The sequence below is a fragment of the Denticeps clupeoides genome, unplaced genomic scaffold (assembly GCF_900700375.1).
Source record: "Denticeps clupeoides unplaced genomic scaffold, fDenClu1.1, whole genome shotgun sequence".
Lineage (NCBI taxonomy): Eukaryota > Metazoa > Chordata > Actinopteri > Clupeiformes > Denticipitidae > Denticeps > Denticeps clupeoides.
This window is the reverse complement of record NW_021629704.1, coordinates 38,662-54,965: the sequence shown is the minus strand read 5'-3', so window position 1 is coordinate 54,965 and position 16,304 is coordinate 38,662. Positions and strand designations below refer to the sequence as shown.

General features: G+C 39.8%; 1 protein-coding gene across 1 annotated transcript; it reads left to right on the top strand.

The window, feature by feature from the left end:
- Nucleotides 1–1,599: 1,599 nt before the first annotated feature.
- On the top strand, nt 1,600–16,190 carry LOC114772183 (protein wntless homolog). The gene is made up of 12 exons (XM_028965221.1): nt 1,600–1,811; nt 4,165–4,440; nt 7,925–8,049; nt 8,190–8,351; nt 8,462–8,598; nt 11,479–11,647; nt 12,483–12,580; nt 12,659–12,722; nt 13,092–13,235; nt 13,336–13,419; nt 13,594–13,747; nt 14,920–16,190. Exons 1-12 carry the CDS (start codon nt 1,706–1,708, stop codon nt 15,027–15,029), a joined length of 1,629 nt encoding a protein of 542 aa, XP_028821054.1. The 5' UTR covers nt 1,600–1,705; the 3' UTR covers nt 15,030–16,190.
- The last annotated feature ends 114 nt before the right edge of the window (nt 16,191–16,304 follow it).

Genomic DNA, 16,304 nt, shown 5'->3' with positions numbered 1-16,304 from the left:
AAAATGAAAACAGTATTACAGACATGAATGATGTGATAAATGGATTCAAGGAATTACTAATATAGGACTAAAACTGGCAGAGGAAATAAAAGCTGAGAGGATAGAAATGGATGCTGCAGACTGTGTTAAAAGAATTCCCATTTACAAAGCAAGAGATAAGCACGACTTCACCAATTATAGGCCAGTATCAATACTTTCCCAGTTTTCTAAAAATATTAGGAAAAACTCATATAAAACATGACATCCAGTATGGATTTAGAAATAATACCCTAGGTCGATCACAGTTGTGTTAGGGTCAGGGTTTCTGGTCTGTGGTATAGGCAGCATGGGTAAACACTAAGGGCGTCGTTCATCCAGGGGGCACCACAAACGGGAAGAAAATAACTTTTCACTATTCTTAAAACTAGCTGGTTTTAATGTGTCTTAAAATGAAATGAACAAGCCAATATGAATGTACCTGCTTTGCAAAGCCTATTAAGTAGTAGCCATAATACTGATGATGATGATGATGATGATGATGACATTCCTTTCCCTGCACTTTCGTAAACGTCAACAACCCTTCAACAAAAATAGCAATCTAATAACGGTGTGTGCCCACAGTAACCACCTTGTTCGGGTCACCTCCTCCCCTTCTCCAATGCTAACAATGCAGTAATGAACACTACTGTCCCCACAACATCACCAACAGTGACACACAATGCATAAATTGTGCCTGCAGTAGGCGAATCCCCACATGAATCCCACAGGTGGTAGTGGCCTAGTGGGTAACACACTCGCCTATGAACCAGAAGACCCAGCTTCAAACCCCACTTACTACCATTGTGTCCCTGAGCAAGACACTCAAGTTGCTCCAGGGGGGGACTGTCCCTGTAACTACTGATTGTATGTTGCTCTGGATAAGGGCGTCTGATAAATGTTGGAAATGTAAACATGCAAATTAACACATGTTTCTGTCTTTTATGTAGTTGCTCTTGCGCTTATAAATTGGGTAGTATGGGTATGATTTTCCAAATGATTTTAGATTTAGGTCACTCACTAATATAATTAAGTATATTTAAGTATACTTAATTCAGTATTAAGCATATACTGAACTTGAATGGATAATATTTACCAACCTCTAGAATTGCTTTTTACAGTGTAGGTGCAGTCCCTGAGGAAAGTGTAAGGTGGTAGTAGCCTAGTGGCCCAGGTTCAAATCCCACTTGCTATCATTGTGTCCCTGAGCAAATGTATGTTATGTATAAAAAGGAGAAAGCTAGTGTATATAGTCTTATAAAAACTTAACAGTAATAAGATATAACACCTACATTTAAGAATGAGGCATGAAACCTTATTGCACGTGGAATAAAAACGAGATCATATTGGATGTGGAGATTGTTCTTGTTTTAATGCTCCTGATGGCAGCAGTCGGAACAGGAATCTTGGAGGATTGCGGTGGATGGTAATAAACTATTTTAGAAGCTCTCTTCGTGCGTTCCGATGTTTAATAGCCAGCACTTGGCTGGTTTTGGGCGATAATGTAACGTTGAATGAAAAAGTGACCCAGTATCCCAGCCTCTCCAGTGCGGCGGCGCTCGACGGGTCACGTGATCCCACTTTCGCCCTGGACTCCCCCTTCAAAAGAGCTGCAGTACCTGGATGGTGGTGGTGGTGGAACTTCTGCTGCTTCAACTCTTTCACGTTCGGGGACGTGTACGTCTTCAAAATGGCTGGAGCAATTATCGAGAATATGAGCACGAAAAAGTTGGTGATCGTCGGAGTGATCCTCGTCCTGTTCCAGGTCTTTTCCTTCATGGTCGGGGGCTTGATTGGTAAGTTGCAGTTAGCACTGAGCTAGTGTTTCAGCTTTTGTTCGGCCTGCCTGCTGCCTCCCCGCCGCCTTCTGAACATTCACTAATGTCGCGTTGTGAGGGAATGCAGAAAGTTGTTCCTGCCGGGTTCTGTCCCTTCACCAAACTTCCAACTTTCACTTCTTTTGTTCTCAACTCTCTTGGAAGTGAACCGTGAACACAACTTGCTCCGTGAAGACCATGGGATGACGTTTTCTCTTCATTTAGAGCTAATATTCATATTCGAGGCGCTGTTATTCCTGTTTACAATGAGGGAGGAAAGTGGAACATTGATCTATCTCATGTCGAATTTCAGCAAGCTAAATAAATTTGGTGCTTCAATTTTTATCAAGAATTCATTGGCATTGGACATTATACAACAAAATATTCAGAAACATTATTTTAATACCAAAATAAAATTTACGTTTGAATTTAAAAAGGTTGATAAAATAAAAAAAAACTGCAATATTGTTCCTATCAAGAAAAGGGTGACTGTAGAAAAAGTTTGGGAACTGACATAAAGCTATCAAGGAGGGCAGCAAAAGTGATTGTTTCATATGTTAATAACCTGTTCATCTCTGGTGTCTTTAAGTTCAGTCTGACAATAATAAAAAAGATTTTTATTAAAATAGATCAATTGAATGGTTCAATATGGGAAAATATATTGTGATCATTATTATTTTTTTTTTTGCAGTGTCTCCTGGCATTTAGTCAGTAGCTACTAATCAATTCCCAGTTTACTTTATTAGTATAACTACCACCTACTGCTGTGCAATGTGGCATAAAATTCATTTTGCAATATAAATTGAACCATGCACTGTATATATTACAGTAACCCTAACTCAGGAATTTGTGTAATAGACTTTTTACACTTTTCAAAATAGAATGTATTTGGTGCATATTAGCAATTATAGAAAAATATAACATTTGAACATCTCTCCCATAAAGGTCTTGACCTCACTAAAGCATGCAGTTCTGTGTTTGACAGGCTTTCAAATAACTTTGCTGGATTTTCTTTTAATCGTTAAACAAAAACGTAGAAATCTCCACTTTCACAAAGTCGTGTATGTTTGTGAACTTGCACTCGTTGAGTGCATTTCAAAATAAAAGCCTAACTCTATCACAAGTGTGAAAGTGCATGATTTATATGGATTTACACATGTAGTTTGGCCCAAGCTGAAAGATATGTTTAGGATGTTCACGTAAATATCACACCAAAAATATATTTCTTGATTAGGCAACAAATGTAACAAGTTTCACAAATGTCATTTAGGACTTTTACAAACCACTGTATATATTTGAGAATACCCTTACATCTACTTGCTGATTTTATTTATTTATTTCTTTTTAAAAAAACATCCCTGACTGCACTTGATTCACATTATTTTTTATTTATTTATTTATTTCTTCTTCAAAAGGTAGCCAGTCACATCAACTGATGTTCGAGAGTTTGTTTTACTGTTGACAGCATTACTTTGGCATGGTTTCTTAGAAGGAATAGTGAAATGAATCAGGACTAAAGTCATAAATATAATGCAAATCCTCTAGTGTTTTGTTGCCATAGTAACTGTGTTTCTGCTCCGTTTAAGTGAAAGTTTAAATTAAACGCTCATCACGAGTCAGAATCAAATTATCTTTATTATCATTGATAATAAAGATACAATGCAATTAGGTGCAGGTACCTGAGCTGGAGAGGTATCTTATATACTGTGTGTAAAAGCTTAAAACAAAGACAACGTGCATATATATATATATATATATATATATATACACACACACACACACACACAATATAAATAGCATATAGTATTTATATGTGGTGGTGGCTGTCAATCACATGTCAACAGACAGCCTGGTGTCTGGACATGCCCTGGATACAAAAATACTATCTGAACAGGTTAACAGCATGCACACGCAGGTCACTTGTAAGTCTGCAACAACTGGACCTGGATGATCATTTTCCAGACTTATTTTTCAAATATGCCACTATGTTTTACTAAACAGATGAAAATAATCCTACTTCTGTTGTATTCAGACACGACTCTCAAGTCAGACACAAATCACTGGATAATCAAATAAAACAAAACTATATATTCACACATGTTCTCACTCAGGTGTGTGCTTTTTGTGGGCAATATGGCCTGAGGGGGAGGAGTGTTTACATGCATTGCTGTGATTTTGTTTAAATGATTGCTCATGTAAAATGAATCTCACATATAATGCATGTTTAGATAACTTCAGTGGATTCAGTGTATACTACTTCAAAGCACTGTTACTATAAAAATATTTAGGTGCCAAAATGAGTTCGCTAACATACACTGCATCCCCTCCACAGCTCCAAGCCCAACCACTGCTGTGCCATATCTAGCAACTAAATGTGTGGATTCGGTCCACCATAACGAGAAGAGCACCAAGTGGTTCACACCATGGGGGCCAAACCAGTGCCACAAAATTCGGGACTTTGAAGAGGCCACGGTAAAGAAAATTGAAGCCAATAACATCGTGTTTGCAGTCCATATCCCTGGGCCTAAAATAGAGATGAGTCCTTGGTTCCAGTTCATGCTGGTCGTTCTTCAATTTGAGATAGCTTTCAAAATGTACAACCAAATTGGTAAGTACTTCTTTTTTTTAGCAATTATGTATTTATACGTTGATTAGCATATATATGTGAATGTAAATGAAGGAAATTTTTAAAAAAGGGTGTTTAGATGAACATGCTGCACTCTTTCATTTGTAATATACATTTATAATGTACAAGTCATGTAGCTGTTGGAAACCAACAGTATGCTGATTAAGGTAAAGAATTTGAACATCTGAGAATTGAGGAGGTCATTTAATGGAGTTTTGAGAGAACAGTGATGTTTCATCCATGATTTGTTTAGCAGCTCCTCTCTGTCCTGTCCTCTTTGTAGCATCAAAGTTTGATTGGTATGACCACATATCAGATTTCCACTTTGTCTCAATTCATTTTAAATAAGGCCAGAGAATATGAATAATGTACTCCTATCAGCCCAATGTCACCTGCTCTGCCTCCAGTCTGTCATCTACAATTCAAACAATGCATGAACTTCAGATCAGGATTACAGTTTCAGACCAGGAGACTGAGTCAGTAAATGTACTGAATCAGTAAGCATCACCTCCAGCTAGCAGATACTGTCTGTCCACTGTCCAATGTGAAAGAGCTGCCCAGCTCTCTGGATAATTTGCATACCTGCCAAACAGGTCTACAGCCGATGCCATCTCCTCTGCCTTTCATCTCTCCCAGTCACACCTGGAAAAAGTGTCATCATTTCTTCACCCCAATGCAAATCTCAGCATCTTTACCTCTCCTACCTCCTGCCTTCATCAGTGGCCTTTCCCTTTCACTCCTGCCACTTACCAGCTCTGTTCCCTCGAACGTGACCATCCTCTCATTCACACACATTCTGTCTTAGCCTTACTGACCTTCAATCCTCTTTACAGCATCTCTCAAGGTTAAAGTGAACTTTTCATCTATAGAGAAGCAAAATGGCGGAGCTCAGGATACACAGTAGAGAATAGTGTCGTGACACTGTCAAGTCAGTGTTCATGTTTAAGTGTCTTCTCCTGGATGGGAGTGGTGGCCTAGTGGTTGAGGAAGTGGCCCCGTAATCAGAAGGTTGCCGGTTCAAATCCTGCCAGTTTTGTTTCCTGTAGTGTGGAGATGCACCCTGTTATTTTTTCCTGCACAGTCATCTGCAGGTGCTAGCGGTTCGATTAGTTGCCGTAGCAACGGTGATGCAGCTAGTCAGAATGCTCTTTATGGTTCCTCTGTAGAATGTGGTGAGGATAGGACAGAGAAGGCTTGCTTGTTTCAGCTTCCACATGGAAGGAACATTTTTGGTTATGGAGGAGGTGATCATTGTCCACATGAGGTTCCTCAGTAATGTGCGAGGAATGTCAAAAAAATACTCAAATCTCTACAGCTGATCCATTGAGTGGGGTGTGAGGAGCTCATGTCTTTGTACGGTCTTTTCCACCAGGTTTCATGGATGAGCACTGAAGTCTGTGAACAGCGTTCTAGCCTATCTCTGTTTCCATAATTGTGAGGGAAAGATTGCATGGCAGAGAAGATGCAAGAACTTCTGTGGACCTGTTGGACCTGAGCCAGGGATGTGCCCTGACTAGCCTTCAAAGTACCTTCATGATAATAGGTGTGAGCATGATGAGCCGTTAGTCATTCAAGCACAAGAATTTTTTGGAACTGGAATAATTGTTGATTTGAAACCTGCTGGAGTAGATGACTACTTCTATGAGGCATTGTAAATGTTACAATGCCAGCATGACATGTCCAGCAGCCTTTTGTGAGTTGACCCTGGGTAGAGTCCTCCTCCCATCTGCTGTGGAGAGGCAGAGTACATAGTCATTGGTTGGTAGTTGTTCCTTTCTTCACATGCTCTTTGTACATTCTGAAGCACAGGAGGCATTGCCAAATATGAGTATTTTCTCCAGTATGGCTGAATTGTACACTTCTCTCATAATCCTGGGTTTTGGTAGCCTCTTGTGGTGATGTTTTGCTGGAAGATTAACTTCCTCCGTGGACTTGGGGTGCCATCATTCTTAGCAGCCTCGCTATAGATTTTCTATGGGCTGGTCTGGTGCATTTCAGCAGGATCTTGTTGACCTCATCAATGTTTGTGTGTTTGTGTCATGAAATATTGTAAAGCTTTTTACACACACAGATACAACAATTTCTTTATTTTTTCAGCCCAAAGTCACAAGCAGTTTGTCTTAATGGGCTTTTGACCCTTTCTGCACGCAGGTTTCAAGAGAGTTTTGTCAGTACAACAGTAGACACAGTATGCAGTGTCTTGAAATGCTGTTTCACACACACCGACAGTGTGATCACAAAATAAATAAAAATAAATATTTCTCATGAATTTAAGAAATATTGCACTGAAATTAAACTAAATCTTAAAGACCTATATTGAATATAAAAGCAATAAATCTTTCTGTACACTAAACATATGCTCAGTGAACTGGTTCAGGTATATGGGCTATTTCAAACAAGGCAAGACAACTCCCGAGGACGGTCAAAAGGACTACGTTTGATGGACAGTAGTTCCAGGTTGGGTGTACAAGAGGCACAACTTGATTGTCCCGAGTCCTGTCCATGCGGTGAACCGAGAAGAACTCTGCCGGCTGGATGGCGTGGTCCGGCACCGCTGGGTTCAGCCATGTCTTGGTGAAGCAGAGGAGGTTGCTGTCCCGGATGTCTCTCTAGAACTTTACCCTGGCCCTGATGTCATCGAGCTTGTTCTCCAATGACTGGACGTTGGCGAGCAGGATGCTCGCCAACAAATTTCAACTTTGAATGTGTTCTGAGAACAAGGCCACCAAGTGTGAAACTCTTACCCAGATCAGGCAGCCACAGTCACCACCAGCACTACTTTTTAATGAAAAAAAAGCCAAAGAATTATACCAGAAAATCACCAAGCTAAGTCGTTATGATATGATCAAGGATGTTCTGTAACGCATCGATGAAGAATAGTTCACATCTGCATTGCGATGCATCGATTAGATTCATTTCAATTAACCAGGGTGGTGGCTGGAGCTCGTCATGGGACACTGGGGCCAGGGCGGGACACACTTCACACACACTCACAGTCAATTCAGAGTTGCCAGTCTACCTAGTGTACATGCCTTTGGATACCATGAGGTCCAAAAGTTTGGTGATTTGACATGAAATGTCGCAGACACTGCTGGTAATGGTAATGGTTAAGTGTGTGGGACGAGGGGTCTTCAGCTGCGAGCGTAAGAGGAGGCCTGTAGCAGGATAGACGGTGGCTAAGTGCTTACAGAGTTAATTTTGCAGAGAGAGAGAGATTCCCTAATGCCTACATTTACATTAAGCCATTTAGGTGACGCCCTTATCCAGAGCACCTTACAGCCAGTAGGACAGACCCCCATGAGAAACTCAGGGTTAAGTCTCTTGCTCAGGGACAATGGAACAGGGACAACATATCAGGCAGCCACACCTTTTAAAATGAGAATGAGAGCTATATTTTCTCAGGCACCCTTGTAGATTTGCAATGTGCTGTTTGTGATTCTTATTTCATTCTTGTTCTGTATTCCAGATGACGGTGCAGTGGTCACCATTGATGTTGGTTTGGCCTACAGGGATGACACCTTTAGTGATTGGACTGAACTGGCTCACTCTGTAGAGCAGAGGAAACTCTCCTGCAATTTTACAGCTGTCAAGGTTCTTAATGTTTTTAAGATTCGCATATTATCTATTTCTATACAGTACCTTTTTAACGGATTTTATTTAAATGAAAACTGTAATCACACTGGCAGTAATTTCTTCCACTGAATATTTTTTTTTCTTTCATATGGCAATAGACATTCGAGAATGAGGGGCGCTACTATGACTGTAACCTCTTACCTTTTATGGAATTGGGCAGTGTTGCGCACAAGTACTACCTTATCAACATTCGACTGCCAGTGAGTGAGCGTAAGAAGACAAATGTGGGTATTGGAGAGATCAAGGACATACGATTAGTGGTGAGTAAGGAGGAGTGGAACCAAAAAAAATATGAATTTTTATTTTGTAGTGTGATTTTTAAATATAATTGTTACAAATGTGTTTATTTATGTGGTTATTTCTTCTGTAGAGTATCCATCAGAATGGTGGATTCACAAAGGTCTGGTTTGCTATGAAAACATTCTTGACTCCTAGTATTTTCATCATCATGGTGTGGTACTGGAGACGAATCACCATGATGACACGACCCCCTGTCCTGCTTGAGAAGTAAGCATGTGTTTTATTGTTCATAAGGAAATACTTTAATGCCTGAAAGTAGGACAAACTTCACATCACTGAGAATTTTGATCACCTTTTGAGAGCTGAGATTCAGGTTCCATTATAAATATATTGCGATTGGGACTAATTTACCCTATTCTGTGGGTCATAGTCATGCAGCATTTGGAACATAAACCTTGTAGCCTTTTGTAGCAGTGATAAAACTGGATAAACAGGAGCCAGGTTGTTGATTGCAAACCAGGGAACAATTTGGTTTATTTACATGACCACAATTGGTGTCTAATACCTGCTTAGATATTCTTGTTGTTTCCAAATAAAAAAACCTAAAAGAATTCGAATAAACAAAGTTTCTGAAGTCTGTTCCCTCATAGATTTAAAGAGATATAATAGATGAAATGTGTTTTAAATAAGATTAATGTCTGGACAGTAAATTTGAACAGCTGGATATAGTGTACTGTTCACCAAGGGTGATTGGTTAAAAGCAGAGGACACATTTTGTTGTATGCACCGTGTGCTGTGCAGTGCTGCAGTGTATGGTGGATTGGGATTCAAACCAGCAACCTTCTGATTACGGGACTGCTTCTTTAACCGCTAGGCCACCACTGCCCCAAGTTCTTGGTATAGCTGATTCTTGGGACTCTGAAAAATGTTCATAAATTTTAGTCAAGCTAATAATACCCATAATAATAATAATCTTACAATAAGCTACAAAAGATACTCATTTGTGAATTAAAAATCCAGATTTCCCAACCATATTGAATGGTATGTTGGTCCAACCCAGACTTTCTTTAGACATACAATGTGTGACATGCACATATGTATCTGTTTCCTAAGTGCAGGAAAGCTATAATTTTTGGTATCCTTCACATTCCTATGTTGAACGAAGGTTATGACTAGACTGTCCCCTTCTTGAGGCTTTGGTGCTAGTGAATGCTGGCCACAGTCCAGACACGGATAGTTTTTTCAGGAAGTTTGTTTGTGGGGCATGTCAGCAGTTCTATATTCCTACTGGCTTGGGCACACTTCAAGTGTTCATATGATTTCAAATTTAAAGAATTTTCCAACAGAGCTCTATTCTTTTGGTCACAAATCACTCCTGCCACTCTTCTCCATCCATTCCACCCTGCCTGCACTTTCCACTTCACCTCTTTCCATTTGCTCTGGTCTGTTGAACTCATGTTCCATCACCACTTCTACTCCTGTAACCTGACCAACTGTCCACCCTCTCTCAAACACATGTATTCTGCCTCAGTCCTGTTGACCTTCATTCCTCTCCTCTAGACCATACCTTCACCTATTCAGGGTCTCTTCCACCTGCACCACTACTAGCAGGGAAGTATCACTCCTTCCCAGCTGTCACACTGTCCTCATACATATCCAAATATTTCTCCACATACTACCTCATACAAAACCACAACTCCTTTTCTTATCCAACCTTCTCTGTCCCATTCTCTTCCATCTACTCAACACTGCTTGTAAGGACATTTCCACTGATGTCCTTTATCGCCCTCACCATCTTTCCCAGATCTGTCTCTCTGCTTAGCCAGACAGAATAGGTCATTTTCTCCTTCCTTAGTGTCCAACCTCTCATAAAACTCATCATATGCCTGAGCTTTAGCCTGAGCCACCTCCCTATTTGCCTGATATATCATCTCCTTGTACTCTGTCTACTTTCTTCATCCCACTTGTTTACCTACCTCTTCTTTTGAAAACCCACCTGTACTTCCTCATTCACCACCAGGTGTCCTTGTCGTCTTTCTTCTACCCAGACATCACACCAAGCACCTTTCTAGTGGTGTTCCTCACTACTTCTGCAGTAGCTGTCCTACTAACTGCTAACACTTCCCTGACATCCAGTGCCTCTCTTAACTCCTCTCTAAACTTCACCTTATCTTTCTTCAATCTCCACCACTTGATCCTTCTTATCCTACAAACCACAATCCTATGCTGTCTAGGAGTACCATGTACTCCATCCAACTAATCTCTCTCATCTCACACATAATGGCCCAATAACATTAGTCACAACTTCAATTTCCAACTTTACACTTATCACTGTTTTCACCTCCAGAACACTCTTAACATGCTCTTCCCTCACTCTTAACTAGCTTCCTCTTTGTTTCTCCTGTCATTGACCCCTTGGTAAAACAGTTTGCAACCTCCTCCAATACACCTAGCATTACTTCCCTTCCATCTGGTCTCCTGCACACACAATATCAATAATAATAATTCGGTTGTGGATCAACTTTTCCATCATATCAGCAGCTCTCTCCCTTTACCAGTCATGCTGGTAACATTCAAAGTCCCTACTCTCACTTCTACTCTCCAAACACACCTTTTCCCCTCTTCTTCAGCCAACAGTCCAATATGATGTGTGTGTGTGTGTGTGTGTGTGTGTGTGTGTGTGTATATGTACACATATTTGTGTGTGTGTGTGTGTGTGTGTGTGTGTGTATTGAGACACTATATTCAAGGTATAAGATTAAAAATCCAACTTTTTTTTTCTCACTGAAATGTATTGTTTGCCTAGATTAATTGAAGAAAATACTACTTGATTGATTTTTTTTTCTAGGCATAAAAATTGTGGACTACAGCTGTAATCATTCAGCGAAAGAGCAAAATATCTGCCAATTGTCTGCATTGAAAAAGCAAAAAAGATAAATAAGGGTTGTATTCAGGGTTAGGGCTAGACTATATTGACGAGATACATAGGCAGAGGACCGCTAACAAAAGACAGATGAGAGCAAGGAGCATCACATTGTGATGGATTATATCTCATTGGAAGCATAATTAAATGTTTGTTTCTGTTTTAATAAATAAACAAAATGTACATGAAAAAGAATACATGAATCTTTTTTTCCCCCCCCAAAGGGTGATCTTTGCTTTGGGAATTTCAATGACATTCATCAATATCCCTGTGGAGTGGTTCTCCATCGGGTTTAACTGGACCTGGATGCTGCTTTTTGGAGACATTCGTCAGGGAATTTTCTATGCCATGCTCCTGTCCTTCTGGATTATCTTCTGTGGAGAACACCTCATGGTCAGTGATGCAACAATGTTTCCATCAGTACATAATTTTGTTTAGTCATAACAGAAGAACATAATTACAAAAACATAAGCAAATAGGTTAGAGGCTCCCATTAGATAATTACTGCATGGATGGTTATGATTCAGTTGGCAACAACTTGTAGTGGCAACGGTGGTAGTAGCCTAGTGGGTAACACACTCGCCTATGAACCAGAAGACCCGGGTTCGAATCCCACTTACTACCATTGTGTCCCTGAGCAAGACACTTAACCCTAAATCGCTCCAGGGAGACTGTCCCTGTAACTACTGATTGTAAGTCGCTCTGGATAAGGGCGTCTGATAAATGCTGTAAATGTAAATGTAAACTTATTTAACTCTAACCGATGCAGTGAAGTTGGTTATTCAATCAGTGAATTTCTTCTTTCCTGATGTCACAGGCATATTTCAAAATGACAATTGCAGGATTATTCAGACTCAAATAATGTGAAAGTGGTTCAGGAAGCATGAGACATAATTTTCACACATGGACAGGGGTGGTAGTAGCCTAGTGGGTAATACACTCCCCTATGAACCAGAAGACCCAGGTTCAAATCCCATTTACTACCATTGTGTCCCTGAGCAGGACACTTAACCCTAAATTGCTCCGGGGTGGACTGGTTCACTTCTGGTTCATAGGCGAGTATGTTACCCACTAGGCTACTACCACCATGTAGTTATATTAATAACTGGTGTAAGAAAATTCAGAAACTGTTATGTTAAATACATTTTTGTCTCAATCAAGGTGGTGTGATTTTAATCTGTAGACTTGTATATGATGATTTAAAAATTATGTAATGCATTATTTGCAGGACCATACAGAAAGAAATAATTTTTCTGTATACTGGAAGCAGGTGGGACCCATTGCCTTTGGTTCCTTTTGCCTCTTTATCTTTGATATGTGTGAAAGGTAAGCAACATTACATTTCATCATGTACCATCATTGCAAAGTATGTGTTTGAGCTTGTTGGTTTCTACTCCTTTACAGAGGAGTGCAGTTGAAGAATCCTTTTTTTAGCATCTGGGCTTCAGATGTTGGGACCGAGCTGGCTGTATCCTTCATTATTGAACAAATGCAATTAAATGCAGAGGACTTGTGCATTAAATGCAGAGGACACATTACACTGTGTCCTGTGCTGTGGTGTCACATGTGACAATCACTTTTATGAGGCCTAGTGGGTAAGGAAACAGACCCGTAATTGGAAGGTGCCACTGATCAAGGTACCGTCCCCATACGCTTCTCCACGGGCACCTGTCATGGTTGCCCACTGCTCACTAAGGTGATTGTTAAATACAGAGGACGCATTTTGTTGTGTGTACCGTTCACAGTGCTTACCTTGTATCACAATGACAGTCACTTCACTTTGGAGACTGAGCTGGGTATATGAATTGGGTTAGTTCCTTGACTGGGAGTGCGTCAGATGGCCTTCATTGTTGTTGCAGGGATTTGTGCATGCCTGTACTTCCTCTTTCTGTGCTTCATGGTATTCCAGGTATTTCGGAACATCAGCGGTAAACGCTCATCCCTTCCTGCTATGACCAAAGCCCGTCGGCTGCACTACGAAGTACGTACCTTACCTGAAAACTGGAAATGCCTTACTGGAGGAATAGTTCAAATGAAAACGGAACATTTACTCTGCAGTCTAATTTCCTTTTATCGACCAGGGTCTGATATTTCGATTTAAGTTCCTGATGTTAGTCACTTTGGCCTGTGCGGCTGTAACTGTCATCTTTTTCATCATTAGTCAGGTAGGCAGCATGTTTCCTTTTATTATATCATTTGTGTTGGTCTTTTACTGAATAGAAAGTCTAATGTAGGGTGTGTGAGACTGGGACCTAATGAAAACATTGGTGTGTGTGTGTGTGTGTGTGTGTGTGTGTGTGTGTGTGTGTGTGTGTGTGTGCGCGCGCGCCCCCAAACAGGTAAATGAAGGCCACTGGCACTGGGGTGAACACACTGTGCAGGTGAACAGCGCGTTCTTTACTGGAATGTATGGCATGTGGAACCTGTATGTCTTTACCCTCATGTTCCTTTACGCGCCATCGCACAAACGATATGGAGATGAACAGTGTGGTGGTAAGAATTTTTGCCATATTCATCATTTAATCATTATTTAACAAGCTGAAATCCAATCCAAATCCAAATGACATCCATATCGACTAGGGGTCGAACATTATTTTTCAAGACTGATACCAAATACCAATTTTTTTTTTTTTTTCCCCTTGCTTTTGTATAAGTCTTAGTGGTCCCTTATTACTATATCTGAAGTCTCTTACCTTTGCGTCATCAACACCATTCACCAACCTAAATATTTGGCGCATACAGGAAGTTTTGTCTGTTTTTCCAGAATAAAAAAAAATTCCCCTTATAACAACATAAGGGGACAAATTCCTGATTGACCGTCTGAGCTGCCGCTCAAAATGACCTAAGCATTACATTTACATTTACAGCATTTTATCAGACGTCCTTATCCAGAGCGACTTACAATCAGTAGTTACATGGACAGTCCCCCCCTGGAACAATTCAGGGTTAAGTGTCTTGCTCAGGGACACAATGGTGGGATTTGAACCTGGGTCTTCTGGTTCATAGGCGAGTGTGTTAACTACTAGGCTACTACCACCCGCACTATTTACACCTATTACCATTTGTAGCCACTGAAGGACCATAGACAGGCTAGGGAAACTTGTATTAATGTAAAATTATCGTCATGTGAAATGTTCTCTCAATACGTTTGCGGCACAAAAGTACGGTCCACAAAGAAGCTTGGTGGAATGACCTTGGAACCCCCGTCCCAATATGTCTGTATCTTATGCCAAATCTAGTGTTTATATATGACTCCAAGAACACCATCCCCACAATCAAATATTATGCTTTGGGGGGGTGTTTCTGTCAAGGGGGATGAATGGGACCATGTAGTGTTAAATCTTGGGTGAGAACCTTCTTCCCTCAGCCAGGGTATTGAAAATGAGTTTGAGAGGATCTGCAAAGAAGAGTGGGACAAAATCCCCTGAGGTACATTCAAACCTTGTGGCCAACTACAAGAAACAAAAGTTTGGCCACCAAGTACTAAAACACGTACTTATTTAATTCATTCTAACCTTATAAATGCATAACTTTTTGTTATTGTTCTGTCTCTCACTGTTCAAATAAAGACCATTGAAATTCATATAGACATGAATAAAGCGGCAGCATTTTTAGCAGTAACATGGCTTTTGTTCATTCTCACTCTCTCTTACTCGCTTATCCAGGGGGGCAAGGATCAAACAGTGGAGAGGACCTTCAACTCACCACTACAGTTACTCATGTTGATGGTCTAACAGAGATCTACAAGATGACTGGAAAAGAAGCCCAAGAGTAGCTGCCACACCCTCCTGGATCTTACCACTGTTACTTGTCAATGTATATGACCTAATATTAATGTTTATCAAAGTAACTACTACAGGCCTTTTGTGATTTGAATTACTAATAATTTCAGTAAGGATAAGTTCAACGACTCCCTTTTATGTGTTTTTAGTTCTTATCAAATGGAGACTGAATTTGGAATTAATGCTTTCTATCAGGGACCATTATATTTTTAAATGCAACGATATGTACATGGAATAATTACAGTAGCTACCAAAAGTCTTCAACCCCATTGAAAGTACTCAAAATGCACATAATTCTTCATTCAGTATTTTAATGTGAAATGCAGTCATAAGAGAAAATAAACATTTTGTACACATTTAATGGAAAAAGTATTTTTTATAAGTATTCAACCTCTGCACATGTGGAAAGATTTATCTGTTGCTGAGCATTAGGTTAATTCCAGACCAACAATTTTATGCAGAATTTGTATCCATCTATTATTGACCTCTAGCTCTGAACCCCAGTACTAGTAAGGCTTTGGGTGCTGTGATATATTTTCACTCTGATTTCATTGATTTTTGTCTCGTCAACAGATTGCTTCTTTGTCTTCAGTTTGCAGATACAAAATGTATTTTTAATGTTTTTTTATAGCTATAAGGAGAAAAAAAAAAAAGTGTATCAAGATCATTCTTGCTTAAACCTGGTGCTTCCAAAGCAGAATGGTATGCATAAGAATTTAATCTTATTTTAATTATTTTGCCTTATGCAAATGCACTGTTTTTACATATAATTCAACATTTAAACCACTGAATGGAAAAATGTGTAGAACACTTATACAAAAAGTTGTGACTACTTTCAGTGGGGTCGAATGGCCTCTGTTGGTACTATAAAATTCTCCCTGAATGGCACACAGGTTGCAAAGGCTTGGTTTCAGCTTCTTTTAATGTTCATTTAAATGTACTGGAACATCACTATACTTTGTATGTTTTCCATCTTATGTTAATATGTTTTTGTGGGGCTGCCTTATGTTGAGCTTTCTAATACACGCCATTAGATGATATTATATAACATGTATAGAAATGTAGTTTGTTTTTTTATGTTAAAAATACATTTCATTATCTGTCTCATTTCATTATACAAAATATGTTTCAATAAACATTTACATTTATATACATTTATGGCATTTGTCAGACACCCTTATCCAGAGTGACTTACTTGTAGTGGCAATGGTGGCCTTAGGAAGTGGCCCCGTAATCCTTATTCCTGTTACCTTTAGGTCACGTTTATA

What these genes read in the sequence shown, in the direction of transcription:
- LOC114772183 (XM_028965221.1), top strand. Translation starts at nt 1,706, where the DNA reads ATGGCTGGAGCAATTATCGAGAATATGAGCACGAAAAAGTTGGTGATC. An exon ending in ATGTTGGGACCGAGCTGGCT is followed by an intron (nt 12,723 to 13,091) that starts GTATCCTTCATT and finishes GGAGTGCGTCAG; the next exon opens with ATGGCCTTCATTGTTGTTGC. An exon ending in CCCGTCGGCTGCACTACGAA is followed by an intron (nt 13,236 to 13,335) that starts GTACGTACCTTA and finishes TTTATCGACCAG; the next exon opens with GGTCTGATATTTCGATTTAA.